Source organism: Leptonychotes weddellii, chromosome 3 (genome assembly GCF_054177405.1).
Source record: "Leptonychotes weddellii isolate Sample4059 chromosome 3, ASM5417740v2, whole genome shotgun sequence".
Lineage (NCBI taxonomy): Eukaryota > Metazoa > Chordata > Mammalia > Carnivora > Phocidae > Leptonychotes > Leptonychotes weddellii.
Window position 1 is genome coordinate 46,083,340 of NC_138371.1, and position 16,972 is coordinate 46,100,311.

At 36.7% G+C, this 16,972-nt stretch overlaps 1 protein-coding gene across 7 annotated transcripts in view; it reads right to left on the reverse strand.

The window, feature by feature from the left end:
- Positions 1 to 8,516: 8,516 nt before the first annotated feature.
- Positions 8,517 to 16,972, reverse strand: part of DNAJC10 (DnaJ heat shock protein family (Hsp40) member C10) — a 52,950-nt gene continuing 44,494 nt past the window's right edge. For 5 of the 7 annotated variants that reach the window (XM_081814034.1, XM_006726939.3, XM_081814035.1 and 2 more), the window contains 7 exons: positions 16,432 to 16,587; positions 15,492 to 15,625; positions 14,367 to 14,420; positions 13,992 to 14,139; positions 11,709 to 11,828; positions 9,800 to 9,904; positions 8,517 to 8,772 (listed from right to left, as the gene is read on the reverse strand). In XM_081814034.1, coding sequence (XP_081670160.1) covers positions 8,761 to 8,772; positions 9,800 to 9,904; positions 11,709 to 11,828; positions 13,992 to 14,139; positions 14,367 to 14,420; positions 15,492 to 15,625; positions 16,432 to 16,587 — 729 coding nt within the window. In that variant the 3' untranslated portion in view covers positions 8,517 to 8,760. Of the gene's footprint in view, positions 8,773 to 9,799; positions 9,905 to 11,429; positions 11,491 to 11,708; positions 11,829 to 13,991; positions 14,140 to 14,366; positions 14,421 to 15,491; positions 15,626 to 16,431; positions 16,588 to 16,972 lie in introns of all 7 variants that reach the window. The other 2 variants (XR_014143480.1, XM_006726940.3) reach the window with 2 other exon arrangements.

Consider the following 16,972-nt stretch of genomic DNA (forward strand, 5'->3'; position numbering starts at 1 on the left):
AATTTGTTGAGGCTTGTTTTGTGGGCCAATATGTGATCTATTCTGGAGGATGTTCCCTGTGCACTTGAAAATAATGTGTATTCTGCTGTTTTAAGATGGATTTTTGGGCGCCTGGGTGGCTCAGTTGGTTAAGCGACTGCCTTCAGCTCAGGTCATGATCCCAGGGTCCTGGGATCGAGTCCCGCATCAGGCTCCCTGCTCTGCGGGGAGACTGCTTCTCCCTCTCCCACTCCCCCTGCTTGTGTTCCCTCTCTCGCTGTGTCTCTCTCTGTCAAATAAATAAAATCTTTAAAAAAAAAAAAAAAATGGATTTTTTTTTTTTTTTTTTAAGGTAGGCTCCACATCCAGCATGGAGCCCAATGAGGGGCTTGCACTCACAACCCTGAGATCAAGACCTGAGCTGAAATCAAGAGTCAGATGCTTAACCAACTAAGCCACCCAGTCACCCATAGGATAGAATGTTCTAAATATATGTTAGATCCATCTGGTCCAGTGTGTCATTCAAAGCCATTGTTTCCTTATTGATTTTTCTGTTTAGCTGGATCTGGCAATTGATGTAAGTGGGGTGTTAAAGTCTCCTACTAGTGTATTATTATTGATTAGTTCCTTTATGTTTGTTATTAACTGTTTGATATATTTGGGTGCTCCCTTGGTGGGTGCATAAATATTTACAATTGTTATGTCTTTCTTGTTGGATTGTCCCCTTTATTATTATATAATGTCCTTCTTCTAAAGTCTGTTTTGTCTAAGTATTGCTACTCTGGCTTTCTTTTGACATCCATTTGCATGATAGGTATTTCTCCATCCTCTCACTTTTAATCTGCAGGTGGCTTTAGGTCTAAAATGAGTCTCTTGTAGGCAGCATACAGATGGATTTTGTTTTTTTCTTTTAAATCCATTCTGTCACTGTATGTCTTTTGATTATAGCATTTAGTCCATTTATATTCAAAGTAATTATTGATAGATCTGTATTTATTGCCATTTTACTTGTTTTGTGGTTGTTTCTGAAGATTTTCTCTGATCCTTTCTTGTCTATTATGGTTTGCTGGTTTTCTTTACTAATATGTTTGGATTTCTTTCTCTTTATTCTTTTTTTTTTTTTTAATTTTATTTCTTTATTTGAGAGAGAATGAGAGCGAGAGAGAGGGCATGAGAGGGGGGCAAGGTCAGAGGGAGAAGCAGACTCCCTGCTGAGCAGGGAGCCGGAGGCGGGACTCGATCCTGGGACTCCAGGATCATGACCTGAGCTGAAGGCTGTCGCTTAACCAACTGAGCCACCCAGGCACCCTCTTTCTCTTTATTCTTTGCATACTTAATGGTTTTTGATATATACTTACCATAGGTTTATATATAACCTCTTCTGCATAGAGCAGTCTGTATTAAGTTGATGGTTGTTTAAATTTGAACCCATTCTTTACTCTTCTCCTCCCCATGGTTTAGGTATATGGTGTCATATTTTACATCCTTTTGAGTTCCTTGACTGATTTTTTACAGAAATATTTTTACTCTTTTGTGTTTCCTACCTTCATGCTGTGATTTTTGATCTGCTCTTTCCACTCAAAGAGTTCCCTTTAATATTCCAGGGCTGGTTTAGTGGTCACGAACTCCTTTTTGTTTGGGAATCTCTTTCCTTCTCCTTCTATTCTTAACAATAGCCTTGATGGATAAAGTATTCTTGGCTGCAGGTTTTCCTCAATCAGCACTTTGAATATAACATGCCACTCCCTTCTGGCTTGCAAAGTTTCTGCTGAAAAATCTGGTGATAGCCTTATGGGGTTTCCTTTGTATGTAACTGTCTTCCTTTGTCTTGCTGACTTCAATATTTTTATCACTATATTTTGCCATTTTAATTACAATATGTCTTGGTGTGGATCTACTTTTGTTGATTTTGTTGGGGGTTCTCTGTGCCTCTTGGATCTGGATATCTGTTTCCTTCCCCAGATTTGGGAAGTTATCAGCTCTTATTTCTTCAAATAAATTATCTGCCCCCTTTTCTCTTCTTCTGAATTCCTACAACACTACATTTGATGGAGTCACTGAGTTCCCTCTGTATATTCTTGTTTTGCATAATTTTTCTCTCTTTGGTTCAGCTTAATTACTTTCCATTACTTTGTCTTCTAGGTTATTAATTCATTCTTCTGCTTCTTCTAGCCTGTTCATTCCACTAAACATGTGTCTCATTTTGTTTATTGAGCCCTTTATCTCTGCTCTATTATTCCTTATCTCTGTGTTAATGGTCTCGCTGATGTTCTCCACTCTTTTACCAAATCTGGGTATTATCTTTATGATCATTGCTTTAAATTTTCCATCAGGTACATTCCTTACATCTGTTTCATTTAGATCTCCAGCCTGTTCTTTCATTTGGGAAGAATTCCTCTGTGTTCTCATTTTGTCTAAGTCTCTGTGCCTGTTTATCTGTGTAATGTAAATCAGCCATGTCTCCTGTTCTTGAGGACAATGGCTTTATGAATAGGTCCTGTAGTGCCATGCAGTGTAGTGTCTGTCCTTTGTTCTCCAGGGCCTGCTGCTTTGGGGATTATCTCCAGTGTATGCTCTGTGTGCCTTGCTGTTGTTCCCCGACCACTTTATCCTTCATGTCAGTCGTCTGCAGAGGCTCTCTTTGCCTGTCACAGGTAGTGTTTGGTCCTTGGCCTGAATGTGGTGCATTTTAACTAGGTGTGCTCTTGTCTGTTCATGAAACGAGACCTGTCACCACCACTACTCGATCCAAGGCCTCAGAAAACTTCTGGGTCAGAAATTGTGGTGTTGGCAGGGGTTTGGGCCATTCTTCTGGGGGAGGCCCCCCTCTCCCCCCATGCTGGGACTCAGGTAAGCATGACTGGGAAGGTGACAGGTCATGGTGTAACTTAGGTAGTGAGTGTGGGTGCTGTGCTGGTTCCCACAGACAGCCCTGTGCTTATGCTGAGGGGATGGGTGAAGGAAATGGCTTTGCCAGTTCCTTTGCTCCTAGAGAGATCTGTGAATACTGCCTCTCTGGAATGTGCTTCAAGATGAACAACTAACCTCACTGTGTGCCCTTTGTGCTCTTCATTAGCTGTTTCCACATTGTGTGTCCATGGGCTGTTTGTCCTTCCTTTTCTCCAAGAGTAGCCCCAATGTCCTCCAAGCTCTCCCAGAGCCAAGCATGCTAACCTTTATAATCAAGGTTTTAAATCCTGCTGGTTTTAAGAACTCATGAAATTCGGATCTTCTCACTTTCCAAACCAATTACTATGGGGATTCACTTTCCCTGTGTGCTAGTGCGTCTCCTGCCCTTCTCCAGGACTATGGCTCTCTCTCCATTGCAGGAGCCACAATCTGTCTCTCTCCCAAGCTGTGTCTCTGCACTTCCAACCTTCTTTGATGTGGCCTCTTTTCTACCTTTAGTTGTGGAGTTTGTCCTGCCAGTCTTCAGATCGATTTCTAGGGTATTTAGGATGATTCAATAGTGATCTAGTTGTATTCGTGGGACACAGCAAGCCTAGGGTCCTCCTACTCTGCTCCCATCTTCCCCTCTCCTCAGAGCTTTCCTTTTTCTTAATGTAGATTTTTGATCACTATAAACTTATATTGGAACTGCTTTTGCTGCATCCCATAGGATTTACTATGTTGTATTTTCATTTGTTTCAAGGCATTTTTGTTTGACCCACTGATAGTTTGATAGCATGTTTATCTCCATACATATATAATTTTTCTAGTTTTCTTCTTGTAATTTTTAATTTTATACCATTATGGTCAGAAAAGATACTTGAAATATGAAACATCATATTTACTAAAACTTGTTTTGGGCCTAACACATGCTCTGACCTGGAAAATGTTCCATTTGAGAATGTCTAGTCTGCTTTTGGGTGGTAAATGTCTATTCATCTGGTCTAACTTGTAGTTTAAGTCCAATGTTTTCTGTCTTGATTTTTCTGTCTGATCTATCCATTGATGAAAGTGGGTGGGGACTGTTATACCTTACTATTATTTTATTGCTGTCTATTTTTACCTTTAACTCTTTAACATTTGCTCTATGTATTTAGGTGCTCCTAATTTGGGTGCATAAACATTTACAAGTGTGACATCCTGCTTGACCCCTTTATCATTATATAATGACCTTGTCATTTATTACAGTCCTTGTTTTAAAGTATATTTTGTCAGATAAGTATAGCTTTATCAACTTTTGGGTTCCGCTTGTAACAGCTTCCTTCTCTTCATTCCTGAGCTTATGTGTGTCCTTAAAACTGTAGTGTTTCTAGTAGGCAGCATATAGTTGGGTCTTGTTTTTTTCAAGCCATCCAGCTATTCTGTGTTTTGATTGGAGAATTCAATTCATTTACATTTAATTATTGATAGGCAAGGCCTTACTAATATTGTTTCATAATTGTTCTCTGGCTGTTTTATATTTCTCTTGTTCATTTCTTCCTCTCTTGCAGTCTTCCTTTGTGAGTTGATAATTTTCTGTAGTGATTCACTTTAATTCTATTTTTTTTTTTTTTTTAAGATTTTATTTGAGAGAGAGCACAAGCAGAGGGTGGAGAGCAGAGGGACAGGGAGAAGCAGACTCTCTGCTGAGCAGAGAGCCTGATGTGGGGCTTGATCCTAGGATCCTGAGATCACAACCCGAGCTGAAGGCAGATGCTTAACTGAGCCACCCAGGCACCCCAACTCTCTTTAGCTTTTGTGCATCTATTGTAAGTTTTGCTGTGTGGTTACCATGAATCTTACATAGAACATCTTTAAATCAGTCGATTTATGCTAATAATTTAATTTTCCTATAAAAACTTTACTGCTTTACTCTTTTGTGTATCTGATGTGACATTTAAATCTTTAGTATAGATTTATAAATGATGGACCCACCAGCATCACATTAGAGTATTCAGAATCTAAGTATATATTTACTTTGGCCAGTGAGATTGATACTTTCATATGTTTTGTATTTACTAATTAACGCCCTTTCATTTCAGCTTGAAGAAGTCCCTTTAACATCCCTTGTAAGGCTTGTCTAGTGGTGATAAATTCCTTCAGCTTTTGCTTATCTCTCTTTTAATTCTGAAGGACAATTTTGCTGCGTATTCTTGGTTGGCATTCGTGAGTTCCCTCGTTGTTGTGGCATTGCGCTGGGGGATGGGGTGTATGAGGAGAGTGTGTCATAGCTTCTTCTGCCCACACGAATGTGGGTTTTTCTCTCATTAACCTGATGGATAGGAGTCACTTGGCTAGTGTCCGGATTTCTTTTAGAGGGAATTGTTTTGTACACAGGTGTGGATTCAGTGTGTCCATGGGAGGAGCTGAGTTCAGGAGCCTCTTTTCTCACCATCTTCTACTGGAACCAATTCCTTTTTTTTAATTTGAGGATGTAAAACATTAAAATGTTTAGAATAGCAATTATTTAATAAAGAGTTTTCTATCAGTAGTTAATATAGAACACTTTTTTGTGCACATTAGCACAGATCTTTTTGAATAGGCTTTTGACCTCTTTTTTAACAGGACGGCAGGTACTAAGGAATGCACTCAAGTGACCAGTGTAACCAAGTGATCAAGATATCATATTGGCTAGTCTGGCATTAGCCTGCAGCCATAATTTGGGTTAGTCACTTCTCACAAAATAGATCCAACTGCTAACAAGGGGACTGGGTGACAGTATAAGAACCTAAGTGCAAATTTAGTGTTAAATATAAAAAAGACTCAAGTGGTTAATCACTAATACTTTGGTGTATGATCAGTAATACATTTCTACTTAGCCTGGTGGCTAACCTAAATTTTCATTACTCTTACTGACAATAAGCTATTCATCAGAGGAATTTAGGTGTATTTGAAAGTTTTAGTTTATGTGTAAAGTAGCATACTACTTGAAAGATTATTTTCTTTTCATCCTCAGAATCAATTAGGAATCATTACAGGAAATTTAAAATACATTTTGTTAACCTTGTACTATTTAACAACAGTCACGGTGGACTGAATATGTCTAATTTAAGACATTTATCTGAGTTTGGTAGACCTATGGCCTAATTATACAAAAAAAATCTGTCTTAAAAGGGCTGAAAAATATTACCTCATTAAAACTTTTCATATTCTAAGTATCTTTGTAAATGTGTCCCATAGGAAACAACAACACAGCAATTCTGATAACTGTACTTAAGAAAACTCCTGCTTTGAACACTGTTAGAAAACAAAGCATAAATTTAAAGAAAACTTTTTTACAATATAAAAATAATTTCATTTTCCTTTATCTTAATCATATACCTTAAGTAAAAAAGATATAAAAAATCTTAAATAGAATTTGGGAAAATGGAATAGGTAAGCATCATTAATATCAAAAACACAAACTCCAAATTGTTTTATATAGCCACATATTTAAATATTTAATTTTCAAATACAGTTGCCTGACAGAATACTCTCTAGTCTGCTAGAAATGGTGCTCTGTTACCCAAGGGCAGTTGCACACAAAAATGGTGTTGCTGAGAGAAATGGCACGTTTTACCTGGCACTCTTCAGAGGTGCTCTACTGCACTTACATGGCTGTTAAAACCTTTAATTCTGCCAGCTGTTCTTGAGATACTCAATGACACTTATTTTTGCAGAAAATAGCCTCCAGTTGGATACTGTAGGATAAATATTTAATAGAACTCCCAGTAGCCCTGGCTTTAGAGCCAATTCCATAGGCACATACTTAGACCAAGTTACAGGATACATAATGTTTACTTTTTTTTTTTTTTTTTACTGCCTAAAATGTTTCTAAGTTTGGAATTGCATTTATAGGTAGTAGTACAGGTACCTATAAACCTATTTATGGGTTCAGTGTCAGACCTGTGAATTACAGACACTTGGGAGACAGGAACCAACCCTTGGATTCCTTCTACACATGCTTCAGTGTCCAGCACAGTGGTATCTGCATAACTGGTACATTAATTCAATAAACAGTTACCAAGACTTCTTTAGGTCTTCCATTTTGGGATTATTGTGGAAAGCCAATTTTGAGATTTCTAGGCAGTGAAAATTTAACACATGAAAGGCACTTGCCATTACTAATCATATTTCAAAAAGGTGGTATTGGGGTGCCTGGGTGGCTCAGTCGTTAAGCATCTGCCTTCGGCTCAGGTCATGATCCCAGGGTCCTGGGATCGAGCCCCGCATTGGGCTCCCTGCTCGCAGGAAGCCTGCTTCTCCCTCTCCCACTCCCCCTGCTTGTGTTCCCTCTCTCGCTGTGTCTTTTAAAAAAAAAAAAAAAGGTGGTATTAAAGTTAGAAGTGGCAATTGGTCTGTAACTGCCCACATAAGTGAACTGGAATCCAAGGGTAGTAGGACTGAAAGGATTCAAGTGAAGCAAAATGGGAGAATATGAGTTAAGGTTAGACTTGAAAATAAAATTTGTCTTTGTAGATACTGCAGTGGTAAAATAATTATCTTTATGAGGAAATATTGGGAAGGACATAGTTACGTTAAAAAAATAAAACTCTTCTAATATAATAAAGCATAATCCTAATAAGTTTTTGGGATAACTTTTCAATTTGCTGACCTCTTTTGATCAACTGGAGTTTTTACCATTCCATACACTCTGAATTGTAACTAAACAACTGCACGTTGACATGTTTTGTTTAGATGCAAGGAAAATTTTGGATTCTTTTAGTCCGAACAACTGAGAAATGAAAAGATCCCATCCTTAGATTTATATACTTGATTTTCTTACAAAAATAAGTTCAGTTATGCCAATATTTGTCTGAAAATGGTAGCATTCAACAGCAAACTAATAAATGGAATAACTGCAGTGTCAATATGAACTACAGTGAAACAAAGCTGCAAAGTTACTTTTCCGATTTGAATAATGAAGAAATCAGACTAGTGAAAAACCACAGCTATGGGGGGTGGAGGGAGGGGAGAAGGCAAATGTAAATAAAGGATCTGTATCAAAACAAAGTCCAGAAGGCAAAACCATAAGTATTAGAACAATACTTCAAAAGTCAATTACTATCACAGGGTAAAACTTTTAAGAAAGCAATTCAGAAAATAAATGAACACATATGTTTAAAATACAGAACTCTAAATACTTGATATATTTGAGATATTCTACAGTGCCCAGCTAATAGCTACAAATATTGTTTTCCTCAGGTATTTCTAGATGCTGTAGAAATCTACTGGGTTTATTTATTATTACAAAATCAGTTCAACCTTTAGAAAGGAAAGAAAATGAAAAATCGCTTCACTATAATACAGCATGAAAATAGGGTATGTTTGCCACAACTTGTGTTTTTTAAATGAAACAGAATCCATTTCATCCAATATTTAGAACAGGCGACTAAAACCAAGTTATTTCTTTTCAGGCCAGCCACAAAACTTTAAGGAATAGAGTCCAGTTTTGTACAACTTAGACATGTATGTACATAATAGAGCAGGCTCATGTTTGAGCCAGCCAGTCTTAACGTCATTTCCAGGGGTCAGTAATCTATGGCCCAGGAACTGAATGTGGCTTGTGGCCTGTTTGTGTATGGCCCTGAGCTAAGAATCGTTTTTGCATTTTTTAAAGGGTTGTAAACAAAACAAAAACAGAATATGTGACAACTGTATATGGTCTACAAAACCTAAAATCTTTACGATCTGGCCTTTTACAGAAAAAGCTTGCAGACCTTTTATTTATACCAGTGTTGTACAGAATTCAGACAGTGCAATTACAAGTCCAAGATAATGTTCATTTATTCCCACCGAGAATGTAGTAACATCCTAAAAAGATGTCTTCTGATGTCATTTGTTAGAATTCCTTTTCTCCATCTTCAACCATCATTAAAGTTCATCCTACAGTAATGTAAAAGTGATTGAAAGAAAAAGTATGAATTTTTATTAAAATGTTAGTTTAGTATTTTACCTTTTAAAAAATAATTAATGGATCACCGTATGAAATAATAGAAAGGAAAAGGCTATCTCTTAGTTCTTACCTGTCCATGCAGATACTACTAATTACACTTAAGTTTAAAAACATACCAGTGTGACTATTTAATTTCAATTACAATATTCTGGTTCATGACTAGTAACATTTTCTACTTCAAATGTTTAACTTGAGGTAAGAGACACACTAAAACCTCTTGAGGAAGCTAACATAGTCAAAACATCAGAAAAATATTTTTGTAAACCCAAGAAAATAAAGATTTATAACTCTCACTACAGGATGTAAGGATTCTATATTGGAGTCTGCAGTTCTAATATGGTTCTATAAAGCCAGACAGCTCTAGCCCTTTCCAGAAACTGTGTTCTTTTTTGGCCTTCTTTCACCTTATAGGGAAAGAATCCAAAAAACCTCATGCGTGATTTTATTAAATTCCACTCAGAAAGCACTCCAGTACTCTTTGGTCTGTTTGTAAGTATGTCCTAGAATGACAATGATTTAAAAAGGGGGGAAAAACAGTTCTTTCACAGAATAGCAAATGGGTTGCACTGCCTCTTGAGAAATAAAAATTCAAGGAGGGGCAAAGATGAATATGGTTCCAATACATCCTGACTCTACCAGAAGAAAATTTGCTATACAAAATATTTTATGAGGCTCCAGTATATTTATTCCCAACAAGTCAATGCTTTATTTATACTTGAACAAAATTTAAATAATTTATGGCCATAGTTTACTATTTTGAGTTAAATGGTTTTACTTGTCCAAATTTCTAAGCTTATCAGTGTATACAGGCTACACTCTGATTGTCCTGTTTTCCAAATTAAGAAACTTCAACTTTACTATTTTTTGAAGTTTCCATTGTACCTGTTTATCTATTCTTACTGTACATTGTATCTATCAATAATGTTTGCCAAAGTCAGCTCTAGATTTAGTCCTTACCTTATCCCTCTTTCCATGATTTTGGAGATTTTTCAATTTTTCATATATTAAGGTAGCAATCTCTTTTGCATCTCTGGCATCTATTTGCTCTCCCCAAATACTTCTCTAAAATTAAAAACAATCCTCTTACAATCTTTAGGTATCTAATCAAAACATGACATTTCCATATAAGAAATTTGATTAAGTATTCCTTAAAAGTTCTGAATGTTTGAAGCTCAAATTTCTTCAAGGAAATAGCAAAAGCAGTGAACTCATAATTTACTTAAATACAATACTGTTATGGGAACATGTAAAACAATTCCTTGGAAAAAATGTATTGCTAACTCCAGTTGCCTTAAAATAACTAAACTGTAAAGAAAAGGACCCAAATTGTTCTAATCTAATACAAATCATAGGCACAGTTAAAACCTTGATCAACAACAACACTGGAAAGTAATATATGTCTCCTGGTTCTCATCTGCTCACAGCAGGAAGGTGGTTAAAAAGCAGGGAAGGGGGCAGGTCAATGTATCAGGCTTGTTTATCTTGGATCTGGAGTCATTTATTTCCTCCTTCCTGGTGGGAACTCCACACTATATGTTAGGATCTTGTTTTTGTGTGTTACTGCCCACCTGATTTGTACTGCTGTTTACCACAGTCACTGTTCTGCTTTGGTTTTCAAATCTGGCCTGGTCTTCCACCCCGTCTCTTGGTTTGGGCAGGGATATTTGGAGTCCTAATGTCTTCTGGGCTTCTCTAAACACATGGTAACATCATCTTTTCAAACAGCTCCTTCTATGGCCTGATTAATTCTGTGACTGCTCATTATATTGATACTTCCCTAACATTATTCTGAGTGAAGACCCCTATCTATGTCACCTATTTCTCAGCTGTTCTGAGAATCAAAGTAGAGTCAATGATTCCAAAGGAATGAAGATTCAGGTACTGGTGTAAGCTCCTTTTACTCTCATTGAGTTCTGCTTACCCCAGGCTGTTCTGAAGACAGAATTAACCTCTTTGACAAATCAAAATCCTTCACTGAAAAATCTAGATGACAATACTAGACTTCTGAAATTCATCATCCAATTTCATTATTTAACTCCAAAATATAATTTCTAATAAATAACATGAGATCTTAAGCTGAAGTTCTTTCTCAAAAAGTATAAAAATATTTGAAATGACTTATTTCAAATGTTTTACCAGAAAACATGAATACATGGCAAATCCTTATTTAATTACAGTTCTATTGTCAAAAATGTCATGCTTTTACTCAGGAAGATAGCAAAAGTCATGAGTACTTTCAGTTAGCAATTATATTGGTTGAAAGATATACGCATATAAATGACCATAGGGGTTATCACCTGAATTTTAAGACCCATCAGTAGATGTCTAGTTTTCTTTTTGAGGGGGAAAAAAAAACATAGTGGCCTAGAGAAGGGAGTTATAACCAAACCAAGGAACCCTATCTTTTATTTTGTAGTCTAAATCACTAATAAATATTTCTCAAGATAAATGTTCTGGTACTGGTCTATTTCAAAAATATGACAGTATTCTTTTAATTTTTTTCCTTTCCAGGAAAAAATAATTATAAAGGTAATGTAAGTTATTTTTCTAAAAGTAGGAAATACAGAACTTCATAGAAAATAATTACCTTAAATTCTCCACTCACAGAAAACTACTACTAGTATTCTGGTATGTCTCTTCAGTAGTTTCTGTAATTCAGGAGTATAAAAATTTTAAGGCAGTGGATCATATAAACTGAGACAAAAACCTTTTAAAATCACTTGATGCGTATTACTGAAGCTTCTTTTCACATATACAAATAAAAAATGACAAAGGGAGAAAAAGCGAATAAAAACATTCAGACTAATAAACCTTTTCAACTTGGTCTGCTAAAGGAAAGGCACATATAGGAAGGCCTTGTACGTACCTTTGCTCTTTCGTAGGGAAAAAATTTAACAGTTGGATAGGCTCTGATACCAGCTTTCTGGCATGTTTGAGCATAAGCCTGACAGTCTACTTTTCCAGCTTTCACTTTTCCTTTAATCATCTGAAAAGAGAGAAATATGGTTTGCCATTCTCTGTGGCATAGACTATATTGGCAACCACAAAGCAACATGATAGAAATATTTTCAAATCTTTGTAATTTTAAAGACAAGCTTTCATCCTTTCCATCCTAGTAAGATTGCTTCCAACTTTTTACTGGCTCTTTAAACACCTATTTACGCAGAACCACCTCTCCAGAGCAAATAAACTCTTCATCTTATCAAAAAAAAACTCCTTCCTGGTACCCACACCTTGTCCGTCACACCACAAACACCTCAGATTCTGTCCTCACCCGCCTTCTTCCTTTCTCTGGCTCACAGGCTGAGGTAGCAAACATTCTGCATTTTGTGGAAGGCTGACAGCTACACCTATAGCCTCCAGTCCCTCTCTATCAGACCTTGGACTTGCTCTTCAGGCTATGATCTTTTTCATACTGAATAACTTTCTGCTATATTCAAGATACGGTTGCATTACAAAATAAGCTAAATACAAAGGGAGCAAAAACATTTTGTTAGAATTACTAGAGAAAAAGGAAGCATAAGAGGAGAAGATCTAGTAAGTGGAAAATGAATGACCTTTTATTTGAAGGACAATCCAAGAACTAAAATAATCTTTTACGACTCCGGGGAGCTCTGAAATCCCTTTGCTAAAGAAATCTCGATGGCTTGGGATTTTAGGTTTTGTTTTAGGCTGGTGAAACTGGAGCTTTCTCATTCTAGTGAGTGTTTTATAGCCCATGGCAAAGCTCCTCGAAGCAAGGGAAGCTAACAATCTGGATTAACTAATGAGCAGGATGGTGGTGACAGAAACAACAAAAACTCAGATTGCATTCAGCTTATGCATTCAGTTAAGTTTTATAAGCATTTACTGAGTTGGACAAGACCTGTAAAACTTGCCCTCAAGAAGCTCAGTCTTATGGAGGAGACTGGTAACTAAATAAATATTTAACATTCATCGTGTAAGTACACCAATGGAGTACAAGATATCAAAGTGAACTGAATGAGAAGGACAGTGAACACAGAAGTGCCAACTGAAGCTGGGTTTTGTAGGGTAAGGAGAAAAAGATCCAGATGCCCAAGGTAAGGAAAAGGCATTTTAGAGAGAGGGAACAGCACGTATTTGTTCAACAAATCTGAAGTACTTTGTTGTGCCTGAACTGTAAGGTGTGGGGTGGGACAGAGAAAAAGCTGAAGACGTATGAAGGGTCCCATCGCAGACCTGCAACCAAGGATGCAAGTCCAGAAACTTGTTCACAGGAAGCCTGAGAAAGGAGTATTTCAGAAAGATGATCAGGGCATAACTGAAACATAAGACTAGTTCAAAGGCACACATGTCTAGATGAGATGATGAGGGCTTGAACAGAGAGGCTAGCAGAGCAGATGGAGAGGAGATGACAGATTGGAAAGGCATGTAGGAGACAGATGCCGCTTGCCAGGCCATCAGATGAGTAAAGGAAAGAAAAAGGGAACAAGCAGAAGAAGTGAGGTGTCTGGCTGTTCTGGTTAGGTAGATGAGTCCTCAATCAAGACAGAGATTTCAGCTAACAGCATTAATAAAGAAGGAAGAAATGTGCGAAGATTATAGTCATAGAAATGAAATGGAGGTTTTTTTTTTTTTTTAAAGATTATTTATTTATTTGACAGAGAGAGACACAGCGAGAGAGGGAACACAAGCAGGGGGAGTGGGAGAGGGAGAAGCAAGTTTCCTGCGGAGGAGGGAGCCCGATGTGGGGCTCGATCCCAGGACCCCGGGATCATGACCTGAGCCGAAGGCAGACGCTTAACGACTGAGCCACCCAGGCGCCCCAATGAAATGGAGTTTTAAAAAATTCACAGAAAACTTTTAAGAGAATTGTATTTAAAATATAATTAGATATAATCATTTTACCTAATTTTTAAATAACTTATTTTTTTAAAGATTTTATTTATTTCTTTGACAGAGTACAAACAGGGGGGGTGGCAGGAAGAGGGAGAGGGAGAAGCAGGCTTCCCACTGAGCAGAGAACTGGACATGGGGCTCAATCCTAGGACCCTGGAATCATGACCTGAGCCAAAGGCAGACGCTCAATCGACTGAGCCACCCAGGCGCCCTAAATAACTGTTATTTTATCTAATTATTAAAACATGCATATGACTACAACTTATCTAAGTAGACAGACAAGACTTACCCTAGCCAAGAGCTCAAACTCTGGAGCAAAATTTTGGCAAGGTCCACACCAAGGAGCATAGAAATCAACCACCCAATGATTTTTCCCTTGTATAACTTCTTCATTGAAAGTCTGAGGTGTTAGATCTATGGATGCTTGAGGTAAAAATCTGTGGCAAGGGATCAAAATTATTTTTCATTACATGAAACCAAAGCAAACATCTAAAATATAATATTGCAGAAGTTTCTAAGTTAAAAATGACTTCCAAGTTATCTTGGTAAATTGTAATTCTTTACTAAGTAATGTAAAATGCTACAGCCTGTAACTACAGACATAAGAGGAAGGTAAATAGCACTGAATCTATTTTATACAATGATGCATATTTTGATTACTCACCCTAGACCCCAAATTCTCAGGGAATAAGCATCTCTATTCCAACCATTGTAACTACTGAAAGAAGAAAAAAATATGTAAGTTGTAAGTACTATTTTCTATTATTGGATATGTTCAGAAAACCATCTCTCTACAGCAATTGAAAAGTTTAACTTATTGACTACATACCATTTCCCTTCTCAGATACACCTAGCTATAAATGCTGCTTACATGACTTCCCAAATATATTTTTCTCTAGTCTCGATGTTTTTTTTTTTTTTGTGCTCAAGACAGCCCTGAATGTCTAGCTGCCCGCTGGACATCTCCTATAGACGCATGGGAATGGTAACACTCCAAATGCCTAAGACTTCAGTTTCAGAACCTTTACTCTGGTCATTATGTCCGTCAAATTCCTAAGTACTTTTTAAGATGCATTTCAAAAGCCACCTCATAAATGCAACCTTTCATGATCTCCTCTCATAGCTGTAATCCTTTCCTCCTATGCAATCCATGGCTCAGTTTTACCTTTTAAATAATATTCCTTATATTCTACCTTGCACTTGAGTTTACTACCTCAAATGCTGTGTGGTGTTATAGAAATAGGATGGGCACTGACACAGACTGGGCTGAATCCTCAATTACAAACCTTAGCAGCTGTGGGACTTAAGGTCTGTTAATCAGTTTACATATTTGTATAGGAGGAAGGGCAATAATTCTTATTTCTCAGGGTATATGTGAGGACTAGTGGGAATACCATGAGCAAAGGATCTAGTATAGTACCTGAAACCAAACACTGACTTCCTAAATGTCAGTACTTCCTCTGTTTCTCTTCTTCTATACTGGTGTGCCAGCTTCATGAGTACTGGAATCACTCAATTCTTTTTTCATCTTCAGAGGTTCTCATTAGCACATGATCTTCAAACATGGTGGGCTCCCAAAAAATATTTGTTGGGTTAACTTTTATTTAGTTAACTTTTTAAGACAAGCTTATTTATTTATTTAAGTAATCTCTACACCCAACGTAGGGCTCAAACTCATGACCCTCAGATCAAGAGTCACATGCTCTTCTGACTGAACCAGCCAGGAACCCCTAAGATAACTTTTAAATTTTGCTTAAATAAATGTCTTTAAATTTTAGGCAACACTTACTGATACTGATAAGCTTTATTTGATTTTGGGGGGAAAAATCTTATCTCAGGGTATCTCCGAACATTTTCTTGGGCACAAAAAGAATGATACTGTTGGCAGTCTATACTGCCCACATTGATCAGTCCAGTTAATGTCTATAAAAGAGAAAAAGAAGAGATAAATAGATCAAAGTGATTAGAATAAAATTACCTACATAACTATTTATATTTACAAAAGAAAAATTATTACTGTGAGATGCTTATTATTTATCAGTGATTTTCACCAAATTAAGGGTTTAAAACATAATAGAACACTTACAGTAATGAACTGAAATTGTAGTTGGAGTTAAGACCTTACTACAATTATTACAGATTGAACAACAGATTTCATTCATGTTCTATGTGGGGGTAAAATTAGGTATCTCTAAAATTTAGTGTCAGAAACAAGGAATAATGAAGGTCTCTGCAATGGTATTTCAAAGTTATTTTTCAAATAGAGACCTACATTGCAGCACACTGAATCATGCCCAAATTTTAAAATTTTACTGAAAATTCAGGACACAAAATTGCATTATCTTAAATGTTAAGATACTAGAAATCACTTAACTCTTTGGTTTGTTCACTTTTTCTTAGAAATATAAAACAGTGATTTCATTTTCCATTCTCTAAAAGTAACTTTTTTCCATTCTTTTATAACACTATTTGTATAGAAAATAAAGGGATTTTTGGGTCGACTTGGGCAGAAATTTGGTCAGATATGTACCAAACAAGTGACACAGGAAAAAAAAAAAAGGTAGATTATACCATTCACCCAAGCAGACAGAAACAGAGTTGAAATCTAACTGGTATAATGAGAACTGTTGTAAGTGACAATCTAGAAGGTGGGTTCATCTCAGTTTCAAAATAGTTCTGTTAAATACACATTCATGCTACATTTTAAGATTTAAAATAAACTACTCTACCCGGGCCATTCTTTTCCATTCTGGCATTAGGACTTGACATGGATGACACCACGGAGAATAGAAATCAACCATCCACACTTCATCATGTTTTCTCTGTTTAACTAGTTCATTGAAAGTGGTGGGTGTCAGGGAGATCACTGAAGGATTCATAAGATCCTAAAGAGAATATAACGTTCATTATAACAGATATAAAAAGGTATTCCTATATTCTTGGCAAATTGTTGTCGCTTAGAAAAGTTCCTATTTCTGAATAATCAAAAGATACTTATGGATGTTTAAAAGAAAGAAATTATTCCTTGTTAATTTGGGCTTTGCCCATCAACCTTCTTAAATCAAGGTATATTTTTTTCTTATTTCTATGTATCATTAAAATCATCTTAGGTAGGGAACAGAGGCAACTTTAAGGTGACAGTAAATGGGACAAAAAGTTCTAAGAGGTGTCCAGATGTCTACACAGGCCATATAGTTCTGTTCCAGAATCAATGATTGGTTTGGAAATGATCCTTTAATTATTAATGGAAAGCCTATTATTCTATTTTCC